Below are 27,564 nucleotides of genomic sequence, written 5' to 3'. Positions count from 1 at the left end.
TATTAACCTTAATTAACTAAGTATCACTGGTCAGCCACGGAAGTTTAACATGGTGGATGAGGTGCTGGGTACTGCAGGCCAACCATACATGTATCATGATATGATACAGGGCTGCCTGACAGACAATAGTATATTTATATACATATATGTTACAGTGTGTGGAACGATGAGCTGTTTGTTCAAACGACAAACATTTGATGGAACGATTGAAACTTTCGTCTGTTAACCAAATGACTGAAAATTTTAGTTATTTGGCCAAATGTATATATTGCATTCTTAATGTAAGAAGACAGGACCTGCAGACAGTGGCTAGGCAGGTGGACTGATGGTCGCCTCTCTGATGCCACCTGGCCATTGCTGCACTGTAATGTAACTGCATATTTAGACCGCAGATAAGGTTTTGTGGACCCACTGATGGGCTTGAAGTGACAATATCCCAAAGTTATACCAAACCCACGGTACATGTCACTGTAGAAATACAATTCCTCAATAATAGATAAAGACCAACAGCTGCATAACTACTACTTGTTAAGAGCATGTTCAGACTGGCTAGTGAATTACAGCTACAGAATCAACTGCAATGGGAGTATTGTGGGATCATCGTAATGGTTTAACAATGGAGGTACAAATCCTCACAACTTTCAATATGCTAAGTTTTCAAGATTTTCACAGAGATTGGTGGTGGCTTTCAGCATGTAGAATAGTCTTACAATGCTCAAAGTGTGAGTGGAATCAGTTCACTGTTTCTCTGCATGAAACAACTGGGGGCACAGGAGGACCAGGCCCAGATTGAGGCTTTCAAGTCACTGTGCAGAGCTGTGTCCCTTACGCCACCATGAATCTATGGGTGGTATTAGAATCCCAGATACACCATGAATATATTTCTGGTTTTTGTGAGATCATTACTTGTGTTCATGGGCCTAAAGGGCTGTAAATATATGATATCTATCACCTACGTCTTTTATCGCAGACCGATAAGATTGCTGACATGCTGGTGAAAGTGATATTAATCAAAAGTCAATAACTCAACATATTGCTTGATTGCTGCCAGAACCTGTGTAAATTTACGCATTGACATAAAATGTTTGGCAGGGCACCAGATAATTATTTTGACTCGGGGTATTTCACTCGTCAAAATTAAACTTGAGGAGTACAATACCAAATGGAAGTAAACTGAGGAGTAATTTACAGGTTGTCTGGAATTATTACTTTCACAGGGGCACTTACAGCTTTTATTAGCTATTTTGGTCTGATTTTTTATCTCTGTATGTTTGTAGTTCCTTCGCTAACTCACACTGTTTTCATTTTAATCTGCCGACAGATTAAACTTACAATCTCACAACATCATCTTGCTCCATATGCACCCGCAGGAAATATGACTTCCAACCAGAAATTGTTTTGTTAGATACAGTATTCCTATCATGTTTCTTCTTAACACAGATTTTAGCTACGGTGTCAATTGAAATCATTGATAATATCAGAAACGTTACTTTCAGTAAGACATTCTGACTGCAGACACTAGCAAAATATGACATTAAGCACTGAGCTGGTGCATATTAAATGTTTGCCTACGCTGGATTAGGGCCATCGCTTAGCGACACATCAGTAGCGATAAATCAGTACTATTACTGATGCGGACAGGAAACTTTGTTATAGTAATGCTGTGTAAGCGCTAGCTTTTAAACAAATTCTGCCCTGAACGTGCATTAGAAATATTAACAGAGTTCATTAAAAAAACTCATCAATCTTCTCTTCAAGATTGTCAACACTATTTTCGACCTTAGGATCGGATGTGTGGGAATGAAACAGTATTTTTAGCGGTTTAGCTCATGCATGTCAACCATATTTGATTGGTATTCTGAGAAAGTTATGCATATCTTTCACTCATTGATTTGACTTTTTATACGTATATCAGCATTATACATGCATATTTTACGCACATAGACATCTTGTCTGGAACCCAGGGCCAAGATTTTCTAAGCTTTCTTAATGCTGAGGTAGTAGTATGTATATGTTAATATATGGCACTTCCGACTATCTTAGCACTAAGAGAGCTTTGACAATGTCAGTCCTGGATCTGTATGAATTTTATGAATGAAAATGTAAATCCATATGTATTTCTGCTTTTGGAGCTAGGGAGTAATGATAGTTCCTCAGAAATCATGGTAGTGATCTGTTGATAGTTAGACCAATTGGAGGCCTGGGCCAGATTTTAGAAACCTATCAAAGCGCTATGAGTTTATTTAGTCTGTGTTACAGTGTAGGAGGTCATAGCGCTACGATAGTCAAAATATGAATTCTTATGTTTATGTTCAAGGACAGTGGTCACAAAACATTCCTGACCTCGAGATTTGTTTTCGCTGAAATTACAGCTCTTAACTATATATAATGTACCATGCAATAGAATTGTGCATACCTATTTGTAAAACAATATATTTAGTTTAACAAGATATGTATGACTCATGTTGTGCATTGTTTGTTTCTATACACCCAGGCAGACCCAAGAGTAAGTAGTTTACAATAACGAAACTGTTTCAGCATTGTCATTTCTTTCATGTGTTGTGGAAAAGTATTATTTCATTTCTTCTTCATTAAATCTTTGAGCTTAAGAAATTGTTTTTAACATTAGAATAAAATATACTCTGCAAAAACAGAAATGTGAAAGTAGTTTTAAGATGTATGTCTTATGCATTACACTCGCATAACCATGATTTGTGGATATTAGAGAAGTGGGGCTGAATTCACATTTTAAGTGAAAGATTTTATTTTGTCTATGCACTGATTATTTTATTCATTAATTCAGCAAACTGAAAATGTCTAAGTTTCCTCATGTAAATGAAACATTCACCCTAGCCATTTGCAGTCACCACCCATTCATGTGCCCACAAAATGTGACATCACCTTGTTTCATGGATTATGTAGTCTGTTATTTTATACCACTGTGTATGACATCCCACTGCAGTAAGTATTGACACAAGGACGGCAGACAACAAAAAGTGAGAAGGTTGAAGCTAACGATATCTTTTTTACTTGACATTTTGTAAGCATAAAATTTGGCAATGGTGGTATTAGTAATCTGGGGCTATTTAAATCAGTGCTGGATAATTATATTCAGTGTACTTGCATGTAATGCAAAAATTCAGAACTTTTTTGTCTGTGAAGCATTGTTTTGTATGTACATCAAAAGTACGGCTTCGTGACATCAGTCAAGACTTAATTTAAGCTAGCATAATAAATTCCACGATCCACAAATCAAGGTTATCCATGAATTTAGGCTACGTTTCTCTATATAAATAGTCAGCAGATTTGATAAATTGTTCAGATTGTCACTGACCGATGTTCATGTTGGCGTGCGTGAAACAAATGAGAGTCACGAGAGCCCAGAACTACCTGTTATCATCTCAACATTGAACCAGTCTGAGTACAGATTGTGGCATGGGGAATGGTCACCAACTATACCTGCAGTGCTTGTGGGGGCAGTGGGGTAGCCTAGTGGTTAAAGTGTTCACTCATCATGCTCAAGACCTGGGTTCGATTGCCCACATAGGTACAATGTGTGAAGACCATTTCTGGTGTCCTCCGCCATGATATTGCTGGAATATTCCTAAAGATGTTATAAAACTGAACTCAATTACCTATGGTGCCAACAGATGGAGGTACTGTGGCAGTTGCTGATCTTGTCACAGATGTTGATCAAGAGCATCCTGTAGGAATATGATGGGGTTTAGTTCTGGAGGTCTTTATGACCATTGCTAGTTGTTGTGGTTCCTCTGAAAGGCCATTGCTAGTTGTTGTGATTCCTCTGAAAGGTCATTGCTAGTTGTTGTGGTTCCTCTGAAAGGCCATTGCTAGTCTTGCTGTGAGGGGTCAGGTGTGAAAAATGACATTTGCTTGTTGCATTATGAGGAAAAATGTGTGTCCTTGACACCATTGACCTGCAGCCAACTATGCTGATCACGCAGAATGGTGCCTCGAGTGATATTTCTCGGGTGTACCTGCATGGTGCAGACAGTTTCTGACTGTCGGGTGAACTCCTGCAAACCTATTATTTGCTGTATATAGTCTCTGCTCCAGACCCTGAAGCAAATATGTACAAGAAAGCCAACACAAGTCTAGAAAATGTGCCAAGTCTAAATTTCCACAACTTCTGTAAATGAAGAAAATCTCAAGGCTCCTTTCTGTTTCATATTATGTTTTCCGCTGTGAACTATTTTTCTGTAAAATATGTTCATTTCAGAGACTAGTTGTTAGTCTAATGTATATATGGAGGCGGCCATGATTAGTCTGTCGCATATGTGATGAACATACTCTATGCTGCAGTGGTATTCATATTGCATGAATAGTGTAAGAATATTGAACAAACTTTATAGATAACAACTTCTTTATTTCATGAGTGCAGCATAACATTTCGATGAAGATTCTTGTCCTGTTGTCAAGGAAGAAAGTACAATGGTACAAAAATCTGTATCAAAATGTCGCACTCAAGAGATACAACTTGTTATCCATAAGTTTGTTAAAAGTTGTACATTCCAACATATAAACTGAAACTCAAACAAGTTAAAACTCTGAGATATTTCCAATTTTTCTACTTTTGCACGTCTTTTTTTGCAGAGTATAAGTGCTGTTTAAGTTTATGCCATGTCATGTAAAAATGTGTAAGAATTGATCCATACAGCTGTAGAGGATGTATATATTGACTGCATTTCCCCACTTAAAGCACCCAGTTCGATAAGCTCCCACATTCCAAAGCATATCAACAAGCACCTGAAGCACTTATTAAGACTTTTACAGCATACCACCCTTCAGTCATAATAGCATAAAGTGGAAAAAGATATGGAAAAATTATAATTACAAAATCATTCAAAGGAATGCCAGTTTCAGAGACTAGTGGTTTTGTCAGTGTCAATGGATTGTGTTTTTCCTTTAGTTTATTTGAATATTAAGTGTATTTATGCATTTACATTTACTTTAGCACATTGAAAGGGTTCAGATATTCTTTTTACCGACCTGTCACTTTATCCATGTGTTGATCAAAGAAGAAATATATTGTGTTTATTTAGAAAACAAGAACTTCTAAGCAGTACATCTCTCTATTATACTTGTCTAGATTTTATGATGTCTATCGCACAACTCATGTACACATATTTGTCATGTTCAGTACTAATTCTTAAATCAACAGTGCCTGCCACCATGGTGATAGTGCCCGTTTGCAGTATGTCAGTCTTTCATATTATCAACAGTTGCAAATAATGGTAGCTTAAATTATCAAATTCCCAGAGTTTAAATGTTTTAGGCATCACGCACCAAGAAAACAAATTTCACAGTTAAGCCAAATCTACTTGCTCGAAACTCCTGGTAGAACTCCTTTCAGTAGCTTTTAGTATTTACATTTTTAACAAGTACCTTGTTAATTTATCTCCGTACTTCATGTGAATACTTGAAATAATTTGTGATATGGTATCCCAAAATTAATCACTGACATAACTATGGAAACATATTTTGTTTAGGTCATAAACCATGTTTGTTCTGACAGCTGAATGTGATTAAACCTGTTATTTGAATAAAAAAAAACCTCAAATATTAAAAAATGAAAAATCTTTTTATGAACTGAAAATGCTTTGTGCTTGGGGTTAAACAACCCCACTCTGACACAATTAGAAAATGCTTTTGGATTTTAGTTAGTAGCTTGTGTGACTTTCAAGCACCTCTGTGTTAACCATACAACATATGTGGTAAAGCTAGTTTAGCTCTCCCTGCTTACAGTGTTTGCTGTGATGTGTGGCTTGTTTGATGTGAGATGTACCCATAGATTACTTGTGGAAGGATTATATACAACAATGATCTTTCATGCAACTCTCTAAAGCATGTATATCCTCTTATTGTTAAGAGGCAACTTTTCCTTGTTGTTGCCTCACCAAGCAATATTCCAGCTGTGTGGCGACAATTTGTAAGTAATTGAGTCTGGACCAGACAATCCAATGAATAACAAAAAATAGCTTCTATCTGCTTTTAGGATAGGATGACATGTCAACCAAGTTAGTGAGTCTGATCATCTGATTGTGTCAGCTGCCTCTTACAACAAACATGGGTTGGTGAAGATAGATTGTAATCTGCATCTCTCTTTGATAATAAGAGGCATCTAAGGTAACTGGGTGCTCAGACGTATTGACTGTTTGATCAGCAGTCTTCTTACCCTGGGAGCATGAGATGGTGCTCATTTTATCAACACCTGGTGTCTTTATGGTTGATAATTTAAATTTACAGACCACCATGACAGGGTTGGAAATTAGCATCACCGAACAACAATCAAATTCTAACTCCTAATGTAAACCTCCTGGGCCTGGATTTACGCTCTCTTAGTGCTAAGATATTTGTAAGTGCCATACATTAACATTAAGTTTTGATAATCTTAGCTCTAAGAGAGCTTCAAAAATTTAGGCCATGGTTATTACTGAGCAGTGTGGGAATTCGTTGAAATCTGACAATTGATGATTGGTTCATTTTTCAGATTTTCTGGCTCATGTTGTTGCAGAAAAATACAAACACATATTTCTCTGGGTATTTTTTTTTCCGTTGAGAAACTCCAATTTAAAATGATGAAACTTTTTACTGTAAAGTGATGACTAATAATATGTCATGAATATAAACTTGCCAGATACTTCAAGAAACATTCAGTCATGATGTTTCAGAATGTGAGTTTTCTAAAAATTAAACGCATTTTCAGGTCCAGACAACCTCTAAGATATGTGTCATTGTCAAGTTTTTCAAACACTAAAACAATAGAACCATAATTGTTAGTGAGAAAATCTGATCATTTGCTTGGTCGTTTGGTGACTACAGCCAATCTTCAATTATTTCAGTTAATCGGAACACCACCATTACTGAGCAGTGAAAACCGTTGCTTGCTTTAGAGGCAGGGAATTCTTTGACATCACAAACATGACATTTTCCTCCTTCCAACCTCACTTCATATACACTTGATTTTCTTAACCATGTATAACCACTCAGCTCTTTCAAGTGTCTCTTTACGTGTTTATGTTAAAGGTCACATGCAACGTAAAACACAACGTTGCAGATTCTGATACCTTTCGGTATGCACTTACGTAAACAAATCAAATCATCAAAAATGCCAATTCAACCTATAAAGTTGAAAAAAAACATGATGTGAAAAAGCTTGTGGAATCAGTGTTCAAACAAGTGTTCAGTGTTCACTAAATTTCCTAGAGGGGAGGGGGGGGGGAGTTGTCTCAACAGTTATGCTCCGCTGAGGTCATGAGCAGTAGTCTAATCTTGGTTTTTTACATAAACAAGTAAATAACCTACTTGTTATATGAAAAAAAACCCCAAAACATGTTGATCGTGACCAGCAGACTCTGTCACAGAGAAAGCTCAATGTCTGGTTTATTGACACCTGTTTGTATACCTGCCTGTCTGCTAATGACAATATGCAATGCATAACTCCATTTACTGACCATTTGCAATTTGAAATTAACACCTCTCGGGCTTGCAAGCCATAAACAGAGAGCCGGCTAAGCGTGCCGGCAAATGACCCAGTGGCCAATGACAAGGTGTTGTTACACATTTGAGTGCACATCCATCGGCCCTGACTGGGTTCATTATCGCGTCTGCTTTGTTTCGAGCTAGGTAAACCCAAGTACAAAATATTGCACTTTTGATTTGCAATTATACGCTTATGATTTTATTTTTTTGTTTTTTCACAATTACCATTTTATATATTATGAACAAGTGATAACTGTGTTTTAATTATGTTTGATTTTTTGGTTGCATGTGACCTTTAAATTTCATGAAAACAGACATTCAACAATATTATATCCTCTTAGTTCACAAGAACTTAACAAAGACGAAATATTGTTGCTGCTTTGTAGTTCTTTGAAAAGTGATTGTTTTCATTGAGCTCTTTTAACAAGAGTTTGTACAGTGAGTTTCTTTCAACAATCCTTGGGTGCCATGCTTTTGATGGGAACTTATAATATATTTGGTAATCATGACAACTTATTGAGACTGTTGGCACCTATAATATTGTTATATATAACCCACTGATCAAAAATGACATTCCTACAAAATGCAACTAAAATGAAACAGTATAATGGTTTAAAAAATATGAGCACAATTTTTTGTCTAAAACTCCTAGATGTCCTGATTGTCCACATGAAATGATGAATAGGAACAAAAAATAATAGGAATTTTTCATTCATTTGTGTGGGTGTTGTCACTTTAAAAATGTTATCTTAAAAATAGCCATTCCTTGATAGCAAATAGGGTTTATTATGTCACTGAAACTATGGATTATGAAGGTAATGAAGCATTGTTCCCTGATATATGGTAAATCTGTGTTGCAGGTGCTTGAATGTGCTGCTAAGCACATGGAACCAAGCGGAGCCCCAGGATCAGCTGTAAGTTAATAGTAAAATGTGTTCAATTGTGCAGCGCCAAGCTCCACACCAGGTATATGCACCTAGCACTAACAATCAGCACATTATTAATCTGTTGGTTATAAGGTTAGAAGTTATGGTCGCATGAGTTGTCAAACCAGGTACATTTCTTCTGCTGGGTGAACAGAGGTAATTTGAAAAACTCATTTGAGGCCAAGATGAGACCATGTGTATCACATGTGCTTTGTTGTTGGCAAGACTGAAGTCGTAGAAACTCTCAGGAGTCAAGTTGCATAGGTCCTAGAAACTCTCAGGAGTCAAGCTGCCAAACAGGGTCACCCATGCAAGGACACTCTGTGCCCGACGATTTCTCCTAATTTGTGACCTATGAATAGGACCATACGCCACTGTCATTACTGAATAAGATGTCTGTGACAAACTGATTATGAGGCAAAGTAGCTGGATGTATGAGAAGTATTTAAAATGTTTCTAGTATTGCTCTGGCCTAACTAGGTGCTGGGACCTTGAGTTTCACACTGAGACTGTCAAGTCTTTGCTGTGTGTTGTTTTATAATACGAACCATTTGCCCAGTGTACTGAGACCCTTTTTCATTTCAGTTACTTTGTCCTAGACATGCAATAACTAAAGGCTGGCAAGTAGCTTCAGGCATTTGCTTCTGTGTTGATCTTTCAGTGATCAGCCCTATGATGGAAGTAGTCATTTATGCTACTGGCAAACAAGGCTAAGTTGACCATTGACCTGACAGCTAACCCATATTAGCATGTATGAGTGTCGCCCACTGACGCTTGCCATTGTGGGCGTAGTTGCTCCAGGTTGTCTGCGATCGAGTGTAGTGTATTACCAACTTGCTACACTAAACATGTGAGAGTCTTATGTGCAAGGCAGCTATGTGCAGAATCAATTTCATTGTCTGCACTGCACGTGCATTAGCCTACATCTGCTCTCCCTTTCACAAACTAGATGGATTTGCTTATTACCATGCCCCCTTACTTCTTGATAATGCATTCTCTCTGCTGGCCTATCTTTTGTTTGCCAGTAAGATAGCCATCATTCTTCATGTTTTTTAGGTTCTACTGCACTTTGGAATAGGAATCATGGGTGCTTAAGTGACTTAGATGCTGCAGCTCATTGTGAAGAGTAATGTCCCTTTAGCATATCAGGATGCAAATAATTTAGGTTGAGTTCCCTGATTCTGGTCCAATTTGCAACCCCCAGCATGTGATCAATATCTAGGAAGTTTTATCATTGGTCATTTCTTAGACATTAATTTGGCAAGATGTAAATGTGTGGAATAAGGTTCTGAGAACTTAGAATTTGGTCAGATTCAATCACTCATTCACTTGTCCACTCATTCATCCAACCAACCAACCACCCATTCACCCAGATTACCCAATCCCTCACACTCATTCACTCGCTCGCTCGCTCACTCACTCACTCACTCACTCACTCACTCATAGTGAGTTATATAGCCTCTCTTTCACTGCCTACAGATGATGAAGGTGAGCAAGTCCCACCTGGAGCAGCTGATGATGATTGTCCAGAAAGACTCCCTGAGTCCTCTGTTTGAACAAGACAAGGAGCTCCTATGGATGATGAGGTATGAGTGCTGCCACAAGTTTCCCCATGCTCTGCCCAAGGTGCTCAGCTCCGTCAAGTGGAACAGTCACATCGACGTGGCCAAGGTAAGGAATCTGGTTGTACCAGGTGTGCAATCTGCTGAGTTAACTTTTGCTTTGTGTCATAGTATATATAGTTTAGATTGTAACAAACAAACCCTTTTAAATTGAAAAGGCATCCCAGAGAGAACGTGGATTCATCTCACTTGGGTTTTATCTTTGCAGGGAGGGCTAGGCTGTAGGGAAAGTAATGTGGTATAGGGGCTGAGAGGCAGACTATATGTTGAGTACACGAATGGTGTTCTTATTAACTGAAATAACTGAAGATGGGTCACAGTGACCAAACGACTAAGCAATCAATCACATTTTCTCATAATCGAACACAAATGATTTTAGAACAAATGTTATACTTTGAAACACCTGACAGTGGAAGTTTACTGTTTAGGAAACACTCTTCACTAACCAAAAAGTCATGACTGAATATTTCTTGAAGACCCTAGGAAGTGTATGTTCAATATACTGAGAGCTATGACGATATATCTTAGTATCAATAATCTCGGATGATAAATATATCCGTACCTTTTGCCATATCATGATACATATCGTTGACCTTAAAAGTTTTAATTTTCGATAGGAATTGATGGTTATGTCAGAATTTACACTGTTGCTTGATATCACATATACGTTTTCAAAGGAAATAACAAAAGACAGCCTATCGTGATGTGCAAGGAATCATATTGTATCGTTCCAAGATATGGCGATATGTATCGTGTTGTGAGTGAGTGAGTTTGGTTTTACGCCACTTTTAGCAATATTCCAGTGATATCACAGCGGGGGACACCAGAAAATGGGCCTCGCACATTGTATCCATGTGGGGAATCGAACCCGGGTCTTCGAAGAATGATTTAACCACTGAGCTACCCCACTGCCCCATATCGTGTTGTGAATTTTTTGTATCGTCACACCTCTAATGTTCAAGATGTGTCATCACTTTAAAGTATCAAGTTGCATCATGTTATGCACATCTGCAATAACAATCTGGATAGAAAATCTGAAATATGACACTAACCAATTTTTTTTCAATGGTTGTTCATTGGTAATGAAACAATCATCAGTTGTGAGGTTTCAACTTCTTCTCAACACTAGAGTACACGCTTGTGAAGATCCAGACTACAATTCTTCTTCAGCAACCCATGCTTGCCAGAAAATTTGAATCACAATCACTTGATATCTTCCATATTGTAACCCAGAAATGGACAGTCATGCTTTTGATGACTGGTTTGTCTGCTCCCGACTCAGTTATTTTGAAACTGGAAGATTTCTAAGAGTGGCATTAACAATTCAGAAATTTGAGTCAAAACTGTGACTTGAGTTTGTTCTGAGAAATCAGGCCCAGGTCCAGGATTTGTGATCTGTAGTAGAGATTCATTTTCAGGATCCTTGGTTCTGTTTTTGAAGCTTTTTAATCATGCATGTAGATAGGATGGACTATAGGGATGCAGGTCTATACAGGGATGAGAAATTTCCGCGGATCCGCGGAAATCCGCGTTTTTTTACATCCCCAGGGTCATTTTTCTGAAACGTCTAAATATATATACAGTGTTAATATTGATTTTAGAAGCCATATTTAGTGTGTAAAATGCCAAAATCCCAGGAGCTTCCGGGGGGCTTCGCCCTCCTGGGCCCCCGACCAGGCTCCGCCCTGGACCTGGCCGGGGGCCGGTCACCCCCAAACCTCCGACTAGTTTTCAGCTGTAAATGAAAATTTCCATTCTCATCCCTGTCTATAGCGATGCAGGTTTAATATTCTTAGACACAGTTATTGTTTGAATTGTCTGTTAAGAATTACATCCCTTAGCTGTGGCTGGATGTGCTATGAGTTTGAATTGCTTGTGGTATGGTTTGTGTTTCTATTCCATTCAAAATTTAGAAGCTGGGCTATGAAAACATTTGATTTCATTTCATTCTCTTATCAGTTGAATCCTAAAAAATATAGAAATATAAAATTATCTGTTTGACAGATGATTGCAGTGCTCCAGACATGGCCCAAACTGGATGTGGACTTTGCGCTTCAACTCCTGGACTTCAATTACCCAGACAAAAACATTCGCAAATTTGCTGTTAGTTGTCTGGACAACAAAGACATGTGAGTTTCCATCGTTGGCAAATGTTTAATTTGATGTGTGACTTGGCTGGGACATTTGGGAGTCACAGCTTTGCATTCAGATACCATATTTTTAACTTACCTTACCATAGGACTATGGATAGTACCTCAAGCTTTGCTTAAACAAGATCAGATAGTCGTTGATCCGCCATTCCCTTGAATGGCTACCTCAGGTATCGACGAATGTATAGGCACGGAAGTGGTGTGATCTCTTGAACCACGCAAGCACAGACCATTCGAAAATCACTTTTCCTTCAAGCGTCCTTGCAGGCGGACATCTGTTGTTTTGCTGTTGTTTAAAGTTTCTACCAACTACTTTATGTCTAGGTTTGTTACTACTTGGTAGGTATGTTTGTTTACCCTATTTGCGTGAGTGGAGAACAGAATAAAATGATATACCAGTTACTTAAAGTTCAGGGCCTAGATTTTCGAAGCTCTCTTAGCACTAAGATAGTCATACATTAATGTTAATGTATGGTACTTACGACTATCTTAGCACTAAGAGAGCTTCGAAAAACTAGACCCAGGATCATCTGTCCAAGCAACATATTCATAGAAGCATTTTTTAACTTTTCTCTTTCTTCTGTTCGGTCCTAATTTGTAGTGAACTTGATGGGTGGTTCACAATCATCATCTCAAATGCTGCCTGCTGCAGTTACCACTGGATAGTCACTAATCCTCAAAAAGGCTGGTGGGATAGCCTAGTGGTTAAAACATTCACTTGTCCATCAGATACCCATGTTCGATTCCACTCAAGGGTATGCGTGCGAAGCCCGTTTCTAGTGTCCCTCACTGTGATAATGCTGGAATATTGCTGAAAGTGAGGAGAGTTTTACTTGAATGAATTCAAAGTTGGCCTTAGGACATGGTTTGAAAGAACATCCGATGTCCTGGAACAATGTACTCTGTTAGTCTGTTGACCCGTGAGGATCCAGCTTAGAATTGATCTTAGTGACACATGCTTGTCGTCAGAGGTGTCTAACTGGATGACTTGGTTGACACATTTACAGAGCCATATAACTGGAATGCAGCATAAAATTAAACTCACTCACTCACTGTTCATCTGTTATGTTTGTAATGACCTTCTTGACAGGTTCAGTGACGATGAGTTGTCCCGCTACCTGCTACAGCTGGTGCAGGCGTTGAAGTACGAGACTCACCTATGCTGTCCTCTGGTGGAGTTCCTGCTCGCCAGAGCACTTGGCAACCAGCACATCGGACATCAACTCTTCTGGCTTCTTAAGTAAGCTGCCCACATTATCTTCTATTGATCACTTTGATTAGGGTTTTGTTACAGCTTGCAAATTTCCTTTCACTTGATTGTGGACTAGCGCCGGCTTAAAAGACAAATAATCCAAAATGTCATTGAAAATTATTATTGATTATCTGACTGTCCATGTGCCAATATGTGCCCTTCAAGGACTGTTGATGCCGCTCAGAGTAATATTCAACCACTTAATACCAACATGACGTTTATGATCGGGATGACCCATAAAGATCTAGGTCAGAATTGGTCTCCGATGGTTGTCATTTACAAGAGGTGACTAATGGGACCGGAGGGTCAGAGGATGCAGAGATGCCAACCTCTACGATTTTATTGTAGTCGCTACACACTTCAAAATACGCCAATACGATTCCACTAGAAATCCTATGAAATTTGAATAAAATGCATTAACATTTGGATATATAGGCAAAAACATATATTTTCAACGATGAAATACATGTTTGGACTTCACATAACTTCCATTCATCAAATTTAATGACATATTTGAACTGGAATGATTGCAAGTAACAAATATAATTTTAGTGAAGCTGATTTCAGTATCTTTGCGATTTGACACATTTAGTTCCGCCGGAAATATTTTCGGTAATATTCTTCATTTTTTCTCAGAATACAGCATGATTTTGTTTATTTAGTTGACAACTAATTTCTTGGTCAAACTACTAATTTTGAATGTTGAAACAACCATTTGCAACACTTTGGGTTAGCATCTCTGCATTGTGTCCCAATTACATATGTCGATGCTCATGCTGTTGCTCACTGGATTCTCTGGTCGAGACTCTATAAGTTACAGACTGCCGCCATAGTGGGTATGTATATGGAATACTGCCATGTGTCATAAACCCAAACTCATTCAATATGATCAGATGACAGATGTAAGTTAGTATTCTCAATTGTCAGAACTGGTGACCCAACAATCATATTTTCAGGTCAGAGATGTACAACCCTTATGTGAGCGTACAGTATCGACTGATCCTAGAAGTGTACCTTGTGGTGAGTGGAGAACACATGATGGCGCTACACAAGCAGCAGGAAGCCCTCGGCAAACTGTACATCGTCAACGGGTTAATCAAGAGTGAGCGATACAACATGGGTGACCAGGTCAGTCACAGGTGGTTAATGTCAGCCTTCAGGATCCTTTCTGCAAGTCTGATCAGTGCGGTAGCCTAGTGGTTAAAGCGTTTGCCTGTTATGCCAAAGACCTAGGTTCGATTCCCCACATTCGAACAAAGTATGAAGCCCATTCTAGTGTCTCCTTAAGTAATAGTGCTAGAATATTTCTAGAAGCAGTGCGAAACCAACTCACTCACTCACTCCATCACTCACTCCATCACTCACTCACTCACTCACTCACTCACTGTATGAGTGTCAGACACAGATATTTGTAGTCAGATTTTCAGTAATCTGCTGACTTCTTTCAGCTTTTAGCTGGTTCTTTCAGTAACTTTGCTGTTTCTGTATCTGTCATAGATATATTGTGGAAAATTTCAAATTGGTTGTAAGAGAGTTTAGTGGGGACTAATGAATAATCAGCCTGGGAATCAAAATATAAAAGTTACAAATACAATTCCCACTATAATGTGTGCGGTGGGTTTTGTATGAGTGTGTGCAGAAATAAAATTGTAAATGTGTAGTCCAAATCTTTTCAGCAATATTTTCATTACAATCGCGCATCATTTCAAAATATATTGGTTCTTTATATGTTGCTGTTTTAAGGTACCTTTTGAAATTTAGTAATCACAATCTATGCAAAAATCTATGTCCAACACAAGCACAAGAACTAATTTTTATGTGTTTTTATCATTTTTTACGTGAAAAATGCAGGTTTCTGCATTAACGCGAACACTGATATACATAAAATTGTACAAACGTTTTTTACATGTTTCCCTGCATTGACAGTAGTGACTCTCTCTCTATCTATCTATCTATACTACCAACAGAAAATAAGGGAACCAAGAAATTGAATGTAGATGACTGTGACTGTGACAGGGTCCGTTATCGTGGCGTATCTCCCAAACACAACATCCCATGACAATGGAATTTCACATAATGCATGCCCAGCATGTGCTACACGTGCATACAGAACTCCTGTAAATGTACTGGAGAAGTCGCAATCACTAATGCAATAGAGATTGACACTTACTGACAGAAATGCCTCCAAGGCAGTATCTCGGTGAAGCAACAAAATGGAGAATTGTGGGGATGATAGAGGGGGGGACATCATTATGTGAAGTTGCCCGGCAGATGGGTAAATCAAAAAGTGTAATTTCACGCCTGTGGGATAAGTACCATCAAACGGCTGGGGTTGCAACGAGACCTGGGCGTGGTAGACCAAAATCAACGACACCACGACAGGATCATCTCATTACGTTAATTCCTCTACGCGATAGGTTTAAATCGGCCCCTGCCATCAATAGAGAATTCCGCACACTCACTGGAAGACGCATTTCAACCTCAACCGTTAAAAACCCACTCTATCAAGCTCGTCTGAAAGCAAGACGGCCTTTTAAGGGTGTCACCCTTTCAGCTCACCATAAGCGCCAAAGATTGGCATGGGCTAGGCAGCATCAGGGACGGGCTATGCGCCACTGGTGTTACACCATGTTCTCTGATGAGTCAAGGTTTTGCCTACGATTCACAGATGGCAGAAAACGTTGTTGGCGTCGGAGTGGGGAGCGATATGCCAGAGCAGCAATTCTTGACCATGATTGATATGGAGGTGGTAGTGTCATGGTTTGGGGTGGGATTACACATGACAGACGATCAGATTTGGTCATCATTAACGGAGCCATGACTGGTCAGCGATACGTTGACCAAATATTGCGTCCTGTTGTGGCTCCATTGGCTAGAGTTATCGGCTGAAATTTTGTATTCCAAGATGATAATGCCAGACCACATCGGGCCCGAATTGTCTCCGCTTATCTCCGACAAGAAGGTATCCAAACATTGGACTGGCCCTCTAAGTCCCAGACCTGTCCCCAATTGAACATCTCTGGGACGTTCTTGGTTGAAGAGTGTACGCCAGGGACCCAGGACCCGCCAACCTGGCCCAGCTTGGTGCAGCTCTCCAAGAGGAATGATGGGCAATACCACGGGCAACCATCTGGAAATTGATTAACAGCATGCCATCAAGGTGCCGTGAATGTGTTGCCCAACATGGTGGACACACCAGATATTGAACTTGACGCCTAAAATTGATTTAGTGGATATTTAAAGCAGTTTCAAATTCGCTATTATTTCATTAGTTCCCTTATTTCTTGTCGGTAGTATATCTATCTCTCTCTCTCTCTCTCTCTCTCTCTCTCTCACTTTCTCTCTCACTATCTCACTCTCACTCTATCTTACTGTCTCACTCTCACATGCTCTCTCCCACTCTCTCCCTCTGTCACTCTCTTTCTCACTCTTACTCTCTCTTTTATTCTCTCCCTCTCTTCCTCTCCTCTCTCATTCTCTCTTTCTCTCTCTCTCTCTTACTCTCTCAAGCTCTCTCCCACTCTCACTCCCTCTTTCTCACTCTTACTCTCACTCTCTCCCCTCTCTTCCAATCTCTTCTCTCTCTCTCACTCTCTTACTCTCTCTCCCTCCCTCTCTATTTTTCCCACTCTCTCTCTCATTCTCTCACTCACTGTTTCAGAAGTCTCATGAGCAAGCCAAGAGGGACATGCAAGCCGTGCTCCAGCAGAAGACCTACCAGGACATCCTCTCTAACCTCGGCAGCCCTCTGTCTCCTCTTTTCAGGCTCAGAAGTTTGGCGTAAGTCACTTGTTATTCTGAAGCTTGTCCAGTAGTTATCATGGGTAAATATTCATGCTTGTCTCCATATAGGGATTCCTGATGAGAAAAGGCCCCAGCTTCCCAGGCTTCTCTGCCTGTAAGGTTTCAATGCTAAAATTGGTCCTCAGTATCCTGGTTTCGAATATATCCCATCCTGTGTTTGTCTCCACCAAGGGATTCTTGTTGAGAATAGTTCCCCAGCAATGAATACTTGCCAGCCTATAAAGATTCTAGGTTATATAGGTACTGTCAAACTGTGCATGTCTCCCAGTGGGGATGCAGGGTTAGCATGAGTTGCTGGCAATCTGTGCATGTCTGAAAAGAATTCAGTCGTCAGGTGGTCAGGCTTGTTGACTCAGCTGAGTGTTTTCATCCATCGGCATATATGCATAAGCTGGAACTCAAAGGTTATCTGGCCCAGACTAAATTGTTTACAGATTGTTCTTATCCAGCAGGAATGCTGTAGAGTTTGGCTGTAAGACAGTTTAAGTAATCTTAGAATCAGTATTGTTCGTTACACTGCTACACTGAGTCCAACAATCTCTAGTAGAAGGTCGCATCAGCTAATCTTTGAGCGGCTGTTTGACTGTCCAATCAAATGTGATATGTGAGAATGGATTTAACCAATCAGATGTTTACTATTTATCATTCAACTGAACTTACAGAACGTTTTTTTATTTTCACTTCCCTGGTCGCTGACACTGATCTCTCAACAAATGAGAATCCACATGAAACGCAGATATTTTACCTTCAGTATATATATATATATTTAGGCGTAATCTGTGTTCTTATTGGTCAGTCAACCATCTACTAAGGTTTGTTAAATGCAGTATAGGAGTATAGCGAATAATATTGAGCCTCTGTTTTCTGAGACTGTTTGTTACATTACAAGAGAGTAGCTGACTGTACACCTTTAGTTCCATTGACTGGTCAGGATCTGGTATGATGCAGGCTGGGCTCTTGACATGCTTACTCTTAATAGTATTCTTAGAAGATCATGCAGTTCTTATATTAGAATCCTTGTTGTCATGGATTGAGTGTGAGAGCAGAAAATGGTTGGGTTGAAACCCATTTGTTGTATATCATACGCCATATTTACACACATTATGACCTTGGTTTGTCACTACCATTCCCATGTTTGTTTGTTTCACCAGTAGGTGGACAGTTACATAAGTGAGTGAGAGTGACTTCTTTGAGTGGCCTGTTCGAAGTGTGGAAATACAGTGCTCACAATTCATTGGATGGCATTTCAGTGCAGACTCATGCTCTGTTGTCAAGCAGGAAACTGATTAGGTCAAGCAGGAAGCCTGCTGGACAGTAGTACATGAATGTGTGCTGAAAAGAAGTTTTATTTATTTATTTATTTATTTATTTATTTATTTATTTATTTATTTATTTATTTATTTATTTATTTATTTATTTATTTATTTATTTATTTTGTGTGTGGCGTGTGTGTATGAGAGAGAGTGAGAGAGAACTCTTTTGAAGAGTCACCAGCCACATTGTACCAGATGACATTGAAAGATGGTGCTTTTCTCACTCCACCTAGCATTGGCCAGAAGGAGGATAGAACCAGGACTGTTTACAGAGACATTCATAGCATTATGTAGGTTTAAGCTTGAACTTAAAATGACCCATGAAGGTCCCGGGGTAGAATCGGCCTTCAGCAACCCATGCTTGCCATAAAAGGTTGCTGTGCATGTTGTAAGAGGCGACTAACAGGATTGGGTGGTCAGGCTCGCTGACTTGGTTGACACATGTCATTGGTTCCCTATTGCACAGATTGATGCTCATGCTGTCGATCACTGGATTGTCTGGTTCAGACTCGATTATTTATAGACCGCCACCATATAGCTGGAATATTACTAAGTGCGGCGTAAAACTAAACTCACTCACTCACTGACTCATTCACTCACTCATTTGAACTAAAAACACACAGGTATGATATGTTAAGCTGAGAGGTGCTGTGAGTTTCAGCCATTTCAATCAACTGTAACTCTGATTTGTTTAAATTTCAGCATAGACAAGTGCAAGTTCATGAAGTCAAAGAAGCGGCCGCTGTGGTTGGTATGGAAGGATGATCTGGGTCAAGACGTGTCCCTGATATACAAGAATGGAGATGGTTAGTTAGCAGGAAATCTTGTTTATTTTGGATATGTACGTTCTTTGACCCTGTGCTTTGATAGTTAGAAACTGTGTTCTGTGACTATGATAACATGTTCTTTCATATGTTCTTGTTGAATCCTTGTTAAAGTTTTCTTTAGGGTTGATAGGGTGGTCAAGTGGGTAAAGCGTTCTCTCATCACACCTTAGACCCAGGTTCAGTTTCTCACATGGGTACGGTGTACAGAACCCATTTTTTATGTCTCCGCATGTTGATATTCCTGGAATATTGTTAAAAGTAGCATAGAACTAAACACACTATCTATTTCAGTTTGTTTTTGTTTGTTTTTTTCGATAAATCAGTGTTCTACCAATCTATGATAACGCTTTTTTCCAAGCGTATGTAATGCGTAATATTTACTGCACTAGTTGGTGGAGTTGCCTAGTGGTTAAAGGGTTGACTTGTCACTTGGATTCGATTCCGCCCGTGGGAAGAAAACCTAGTTTGGGTGTCCCCTGCCATGATATTGCTGGATATTACTAGAATACAGAATACAGAGTACATTTTTCAACAAACATAAGTTAAATGTTTCAAACTCATCTGGAAGGTTGTGTGATCACAAGTGGTGGTCTAATGATTGAAATAATCAAGATTGGTCACATTGACTATACAATCAAGCAGTTGATCAAGTTTTCTCATAATCAAACACAAACAATTCTGGAACGCTAACTGGATCGGGTGGTCAGGCTTGCTCATTTGTTTTACACATGTCATCGTGTCCCAGTTGTGTAGATTGATGTGCTGTTGATCACTGGGTGGTATGGACCAGACTCAAATATTTACAGCTTGCCATATAGCTGGAATATTGCTGAGTGCAGGGTTGAACACCCAACAAAAATAAATAGATAAGTGAGAATGTCCATGAGCTGTGTGTTGAGGTATAGGTAGTCAGTGATGAGGTTTCGGGTTTGTTCACCTGTAACCGTGACTAGAACAAACTTCACTTGTATTGGAGTTCCAAGGTTACAGTAAACAGTGACAGTTTAAGTTGATACACTACACGTTTTGTCCAGATCTCCGACAGGACATGTTGACGCTGCAGATGCTGGAGATCATGGACAACATTTGGCAGTCAGAAGGCCTTGACCTTAGGTAACAATCTGTCCTTGAACTCTTCCAGTGGTACAAAAACTGCAAGTGATTCTGTAGCTTTGTCTGGGCTGATGAAGCCGAATTAATTTCATTAATATTTTTTCACATTTGAGGGGCGATAAGGTAGCTGTGTGGTTAATTTATTGGCTCATCACGCCAAAGACTTTGGTTGAATTCTCATGTGGATGCTATGTGTGAGGCCCATTTCTGGGGTACTGCAGCATAATATTGCTTGACTAACCTCTCCATCTTTACATTTAAAACAATTTGACCCACATTCACTGATGGTTTATTGTCACCTGATTGGCTTCAATACTGTTCTCTTGTTTAGACCTCCAAAAACTGCAAAAATATTAAAGTCAGTTCTTCATCATCTTTTTCAGAATGTTGAATGTCTGGATTTGAGATATTTATGGTATCTGTTTTCTATATTTTCCTGTGCACAGGATGAATGTATACCGTTGCCTAGCAACAGGACAAGAGCAGGGCGTGATCGAGGCAGTGGGTCAGTCTCAGACAATCGCCAACATACAGAAGTGGTTCAACAGAGGAGCCTTTGACAAGAAAGCAGTATTTGAATGGCTGAAGCATCATCATAAGACTCCAGAGTCGTAAGTCTCATTTTTGTTTAATTATCATCAATTCTTTGAATGGTTTGTTTAGAAGCGTGGGAAACAGATAAGGACAAACTTAATGGATGAATAACTTCTCTATTCAGATGATTTGATGTTTTGAACCAGATTCTTGTATTGTCAAGCAAGTGGTCAGAGTAGGAACAGTAATATATATATGTAAGGTAAATAACAAGAACAAGAAGAAGTTAATTGGGAAGCAGAGTAACAATGTGATGACAGGTGATTACATGTAGAAGCCACTGACAGAGGATTACATACAGAAGTCAGTGGGATCTACAGAGCAGGAGAGTTGGGCATGTTTATTGGTTGATGAGTCGGTCGTATGCTGAGGGGATGAAATAACCTTGGTATCTGTTGATCCAGGGTCGGAGTTTTCCGTTACTTTCCTTTTGACGATACTGGAATCTGTGTTTAAACATCACATCATCCGAATAAAGAAGTTGTTCGTCCATAAAGTTGGTTGTTACCTGATTATTGTCAGTCGTTACACTAATCATTGTGATTTCTAGTTAGAAATATCCATGAAGATCCAGGTTAGAAATGATCTTCAGCAACTCACGTGATCAGACTTGCCGACTTGTTTAACGCTTGTCATATCTCAGTTGCATACAGGGTATATAGATGTGATCAGACTTGCCGACTTGTTTAACGCTTGTCATACCTCAATTGCATACAGGGTATATAAATGTGATCAGACTTGCCGACTTGTTTAACACTTGTCATACCTCAATTGCATACAGGGTATATAGATGTGATCAGACTTGCCGACTTGTTTAACACTTGTCATACCTCAATTGCATACAGGGTATATAAATGTGATCAGACTTGCCGACTTGTTTAACACTTGTCATATCTCAATTGCATACAGGATATATAGATGATCAAGTAAGTTCGGAAAGAAGGGTTTTTTAGTTGAAACTGGTATGGATATTCTTGATAGACAGCAAATGACTGCACAGTCTGTCTTGTAATTCTTGTGACAGTATTTCAGTTTTTTCCATGTCAGTTTATTCCTTCCCTTTGGGGAATACTTTAGGGCTGGGACAGGTAGCCCAGATACCCAGGATGGATGGGTAATGAGTTGGGCTCTGGTACCCATCTCAAAACCTGGACCTGTCATGATCATGCAGTAATGTAATATGTTCACAAGGATACAAGTATCTATCTGAAGGTTATTCCTTTGATTTGGTACAGAGCACTGTTGTGAGAACGGTAAGCCCTTCTTTGGGATGAAAGAACTGTCTACAGACGTTTAGTTTGATATATTGTATTTATCAAGAATTAGGAGTTGTGGAAAGTTGCAGACGTGAAAAAAAGTGCAACTAAATGCGCGATGAATTGTAATTTTAGGAAGTCACTGAAGGTGTGTGTTTGTTTCAGACTGGATGAGGCAGTCGAGGAGTTCATCCTCTCATGTGCAGGGTACTGTGTTGCCACCTATGTCCTGGGCATCGGGGACAGACACAACGACAACATCATGCTCAAACAGTCAGGACAGGTAGGAAGTCTGCCTCATCTCCTCATCATCAGAGACCTTAGGTTTAGGACCAGTGTATGGTGCTTTTAGGAGCAGATTCATGCATGTCATGAAGTTGAGAGTCAAGATTCACACATCAGAAATATTTCACCCAAATCTCCGGAAGAGATTCAGGGGTTAGAATAGGTCCTAAGATACCATTGCATACACTTGCCAGACGGGTTACACAATATGAACGACCAGTTGTCTGACATCTCTTTTTGGAGAAGCCTTGGTGACAGAGTGGGTTAGATGGCTGAGTTTTGTTGCCAGTTAGGTGCCTGATTTTGAGAGTGAGGGTTCAAATCCTGGATGGGTGTCAGCCTAACAACAGTATTAGAATTGATTCTAAAAAGTGCAATCCCAAAGGTGGCATGTACTTAACATATGTGACATTTTGATTGTGAGAGGTGACCAGATGTATTAGTTATGGATGGCAATTTTCTCCAAATCCATGGATTTCTGCCAATTTTATTTCAAAGTGATCAGTTTTGTGAATTGTCTGAACCCCCATTCGATGACACAATGTTAATTTTTCAGCTGAAAACTGATTTTCCTGGTGACATCCCAGATTCATAGTGAGAGTTTACCTGTAGTAAACCTGGACCCTTATTCTCGAAATGTTCGTAGCCCTAATAATTCTTAACTTTGATCGTAGCCAATGTGCTAAGAATGGGCATAAGAAGTTCGTAGCGCTACGAACACTTAAAAAAATAGCTAGCCTGGTATATTGTTGGGCAACCTGCTTGACAAAATAGTAATTCATGCTTCATTTCTACTTCAGTTATTCCACATTGATTTTGGCCATTTCTTGGGCAACTTCAAGAGCAAGTTTGGCGTGAAGCGAGAACGTGTTCCCTTTGTGCTTACAACGCATTTCGTGTACGTCATTCAGAAGGGCAAGAGCAACAACTCTGAGAACTTCAAAAGGTAAGAACAGTTGTGTGGGAAATATGTCCCTAGCAATGACCATGACCTCTGATGAGGTGACCTTGGGATTGTGCTCTCTGACAGCGAATATGTCCTTGAACTTGTCATCAGGTTGGTTTTGTTATAACTTGTGTTCTTACTTGTTGTCCTGGGATCGCAACAAAATAGATTGCAACTCATGCTATCACTGGTTAAGGTCATCGTGATGTAGCGGGAAAACATTCTGTATCACTTCTCCACAGCCAGATGATAGTGTAATACTGTACATTATTCCCTCTTCGTTACCTCCTTACACAAGAGTCCACTAGTCCAGTGGATGGAGTGTCTGCCTGGAGCAGTTGGTCAGGGCTTTGATCCGAGATTGCATCAAATTAAAGCAAAAGACATTACGATGATACGTGTGTTTTACTGCCAAACTTAGAATATGCTACATTAAGCACCTACAAACAATAATAAATGGGAAATGAAGTGTAAGGATCATGGTTTGATTCCCTACTTGGGTACAAATGTGTGAAGCCCATTTCTGGTGTCCCCTAATGTAAAATTGCCAGAATATTGCTGAAAGTGAGTAAAGAAGTGCCCCATCACTCTTACCTGTGAAAGACTCAGGTTCGATTCTCCCAAAGGGGTACAGTGTGTGTAGCTTAAAACAAATGACTCACTCGCTGCCAGGTTTGAGGCATTGAACAAGTCAGATTGGCAAAGTGTCTGCTGTGTCAGGTTGGGGTATTGTTGTCAAGCAACTGTATAGAAGCCAGTCTAACTCCATGAAACCAACTGAAATCTGGGGGCCGATGTGAACAACCAATCACTTGTAAGTGATATACAGCGATTCACCTGACAATAGAGTGCAAACTTTCAGACACTTGCAATTACACCAATCGCTGAAGGAGGTCGCTTTGTTCTCAAACCAAACTGGCGGCTTAGGGAAATTTGAATTCCATGACTCAAAAAGAATTGTTTGATATAATCAGCTGGAAAAGTGGCAAAGACAGCCCACATAACCAGCATCCTCAGTTGGTTCCATAGGTTCAGTGTAACAATGATAAATTCATCACTCGTCATCAAGAGTCTTCTAGCACATTCTTCATTATGGCCAGCCGAGAAAACGGTAATCACTCCACCATTTGGAAGAATAAAAATGCTTTGAGCTGTTGCAAAGAGTGTTAAGTGATTCCTTTGCTTACTCAAAGCAAGTGCCGACTTGAAGCACACTGCTGAGCTTGTACAGACAGACATTATACATTACGACCTAACCCAGGTCCCTTCATCTTGAGCTTAGTGGTGGGCGGTGGGGTAGCCGAGTGGTTACGGCATTCACTCGTCACGCCGAAGACCCAGGTTCAATTCCCCACATGGGTACAATGTGTTTAGCCCATTTTCTGGTGTCCCCAGCCATGATATTGCTGGAATATTGCTAAAAGCAGCATAAAACTATGGTCTTTTTATGGTCATGGTTAGTGAGTGAGTTGTTTTACACCTGTGTTAGGAATATACCGGCAATGTCATGGCAGGTGACACCAGAAAATAGGCTTGACACACTGTACCCATGTAGGGAATTGAACCTGGGTCTTCTGTTAACAGGCAAACATGAAAAGAAAAATACTGGTATTTTTGGTGTTTATCTTACGTTAAGTCAACATTTCCTCTCTGATATTATCACTATGGAACATAATATGTTCTGTACTTATACTATCTTCAGTATTTCAAATATAATACCAAACTCCTTTGTAATTTATTTGTATATTGTTTAACGCCCCACTCAGTAATATTCCATCTATTTGGTGGCAGTCTGTAAATAATCGTCAGTCCAGACAATCCAGTGATCAGCATCATGAGCATTGATCTACATCATTTGAATTAAGTAAAATGTCATCCAAGTCAGTGAGTCTGACCTCCTGAACCCTTTAGACTTCCTTTGCAACAAGACCCGTGAAGGTCCCAGGGTAGAATAGGCCTTCAGCAACCCATCCTTGCCATAAAAGGCGACAATGCTTGTCGTAAGAGCTGACTAACGGGATCGGGTGGTCGGGTTTGCTGACTTTGTTGACACATGTCATCAGTTCCCAGTTGCGCAGATGGATGCTCATGTTGTTGATCACCGGATTGTCTGGTCCAGACTCGATTATTTACAGACCACGGCCATATAGCTGGAATATTGCGTCCGTCGTAAAATGAGACTCACTCACTCACCCTTTGCAACATGACAACCAATTCTAACCAAGGTCTTTACATTATCCTTTACAGTAATTCGATGTGTATTGTGTGAAAGAGAATAAGTTCCTCCTTGTCCACTTTTACAGGTTCCAGAGCACCTGTGAGAAGGCATATCTGATCCTCAGGAAGAAAGCTCCCCTCCTCTTCTCCCTCTTCCTCATGATGCTGTCGTCAGGGATACCACAGCTCACCTGTACCAAAGATGTGGACTACCTGCGGGAAACTCTCAAACCAGATCTCACCGACGAGGAAGCAAAGGCCCACTTCCAGACCAAATTCCGAGAAGCTCTGGAAAAGAGCTGGACAACGAGCATCAACTTTTACATTCATCTCATGGCTAACTAGATGCTGCTGATTGTGTATCAATAGTGGTACTGATCGTTCTTTGTCAGGATTCCAGTATTACAGACTTCAGACTTTTGGTTCCAGATTGGGTTTTAATTTCTGCTGGAAATGTCAAAAGAGACTGAATTCTCGCAGGTTGCATCTTGCACCAAAAATTTATATCTCCTATCAAAAAGTTGCTGCATATTTTTGTATATAAAATATCACATTCCTATGAGAATATAAGTGGCCTGTTCATGGAGTTTCAGTGAATGCACACATTCCTGGATAAGTCAGGTTATATCCATGTTAGGAAGTGTGGCATTACAAGCTGCACAGACTTCACTACAGGAGCAGTGGATCCTTTTGGATTACCTCCCTTAGTCTGGCTCAAAAGTGGACCGATGACTTGCAGTCTAACTTGAAAACTAATAAACATAAAATACTCAATGAAATGCTTATCATAATCAAAACATCATACTAACTCTGTGAGGTTTTTGCAGAATTTGTGTCCTAATAATAAAGCTGTTTAACAAACTATCTTTAAAATTTGACACAGCTGACTGTTACAAGAGAGGAGCTCAGAAAAGGGGACAGCCAGCTGCCACGTGCACTACTGAAGACGAAGTAGATTATTCATTAACCTGTGCTATGCCGTCTCTGTCCTTTCTGACATGCCTGGCTGTCCCGTCCTCTTCACTCCCCCTGGTAGTAAACAGCCAGATGGATTATAAAATTTCATTATTTAGAAACTTGTGGCTCTTTTTCTGTTCAGTACATTTCCTGAAAAAGTATTTTGACTTTGGTTTGTCATACTGATAATATGAACAAGGTGAATATGCTTTCAAACAGATGTGTGTTCCTTTCCAAATGAATAGGAATAAGAAACCAAATGTTTCTATTTCAATATTTATTCCATATGTGTCCTCAGCTTAGTAAGAACTGCTGAGTGTATCAATCATTAGATCGATATTCTGTTGAAACAGTTTCTAGCTGAAATTTAATACTTACAAAATGTTAGAAAGGGTATTTTTATAGGATAGTTTTGTATATGTCTGTTTTTCCTATTGGACACAAGATGTTGCTTATACAAAATGTATTACATCTTATTTTAGTAAAAAATGACAGATTATCTATAAAGTCAGTCAACCGCTAGATTATGTCTATATGTTTGACTTTCCACTTATTTTTAATCCTGATTCACCAGCCATCATTAATGTTAATTTACCTCCCATCTCATGCCTGTTTTTGCTGAACATTTCAGATCTGTATTTACTAGCCATCTTATATCACGATTTACCACCTATCTTTTATCAATATTTACCACCAGCAAATACATGTTGTTGAGTTTACAGCAAAATGTCACATATTACAGGCACACAAGGATACGTTGAGCAGTTTCCTGACAATTTACAGCAAATGTTCATAAATTACT

The 27,564-nt window shown here is 39.5% G+C and overlaps 1 protein-coding gene across 1 annotated transcript in view; it reads left to right on the top strand.

Annotated features, from left to right (window-relative positions):
- The window catches only part of LOC137267864 (phosphatidylinositol 4,5-bisphosphate 3-kinase catalytic subunit delta isoform-like), a 49,712-nt gene extending 22,461 nt beyond the window's left edge, over positions 1 to 27,251 (top strand). The window contains exons 13-24 of the mRNA XM_067802301.1: positions 8,361 to 8,414; positions 9,906 to 10,097; positions 12,053 to 12,177; positions 13,289 to 13,438; positions 14,407 to 14,578; positions 17,112 to 17,230; positions 19,270 to 19,373; positions 20,429 to 20,507; positions 20,954 to 21,118; positions 22,523 to 22,640; positions 23,443 to 23,588; positions 25,892 to 27,251. Of these exons, the coding sequence (XP_067658402.1) occupies positions 8,361 to 8,414; positions 9,906 to 10,097; positions 12,053 to 12,177; positions 13,289 to 13,438; positions 14,407 to 14,578; positions 17,112 to 17,230; positions 19,270 to 19,373; positions 20,429 to 20,507; positions 20,954 to 21,118; positions 22,523 to 22,640; positions 23,443 to 23,588; positions 25,892 to 26,150 (1,683 nt within the window). The 3' untranslated portion in view covers positions 26,151 to 27,251. The remainder of the gene's footprint in view (positions 1 to 8,360; positions 8,415 to 9,905; positions 10,098 to 12,052; positions 12,178 to 13,288; positions 13,439 to 14,406; positions 14,579 to 17,111; positions 17,231 to 19,269; positions 19,374 to 20,428; positions 20,508 to 20,953; positions 21,119 to 22,522; positions 22,641 to 23,442; positions 23,589 to 25,891) is intronic.
- The last annotated feature ends 313 nt before the right edge of the window (positions 27,252 to 27,564 follow it).

Source organism: Haliotis asinina, chromosome 16, assembly GCF_037392515.1.
Source record: "Haliotis asinina isolate JCU_RB_2024 chromosome 16, JCU_Hal_asi_v2, whole genome shotgun sequence".
NCBI lineage: Eukaryota > Metazoa > Mollusca > Gastropoda > Lepetellida > Haliotidae > Haliotis > Haliotis asinina.
Note: the sequence above shows the minus strand (reverse complement) of the source record. Positions and strands in the feature narration are given on the sequence as shown.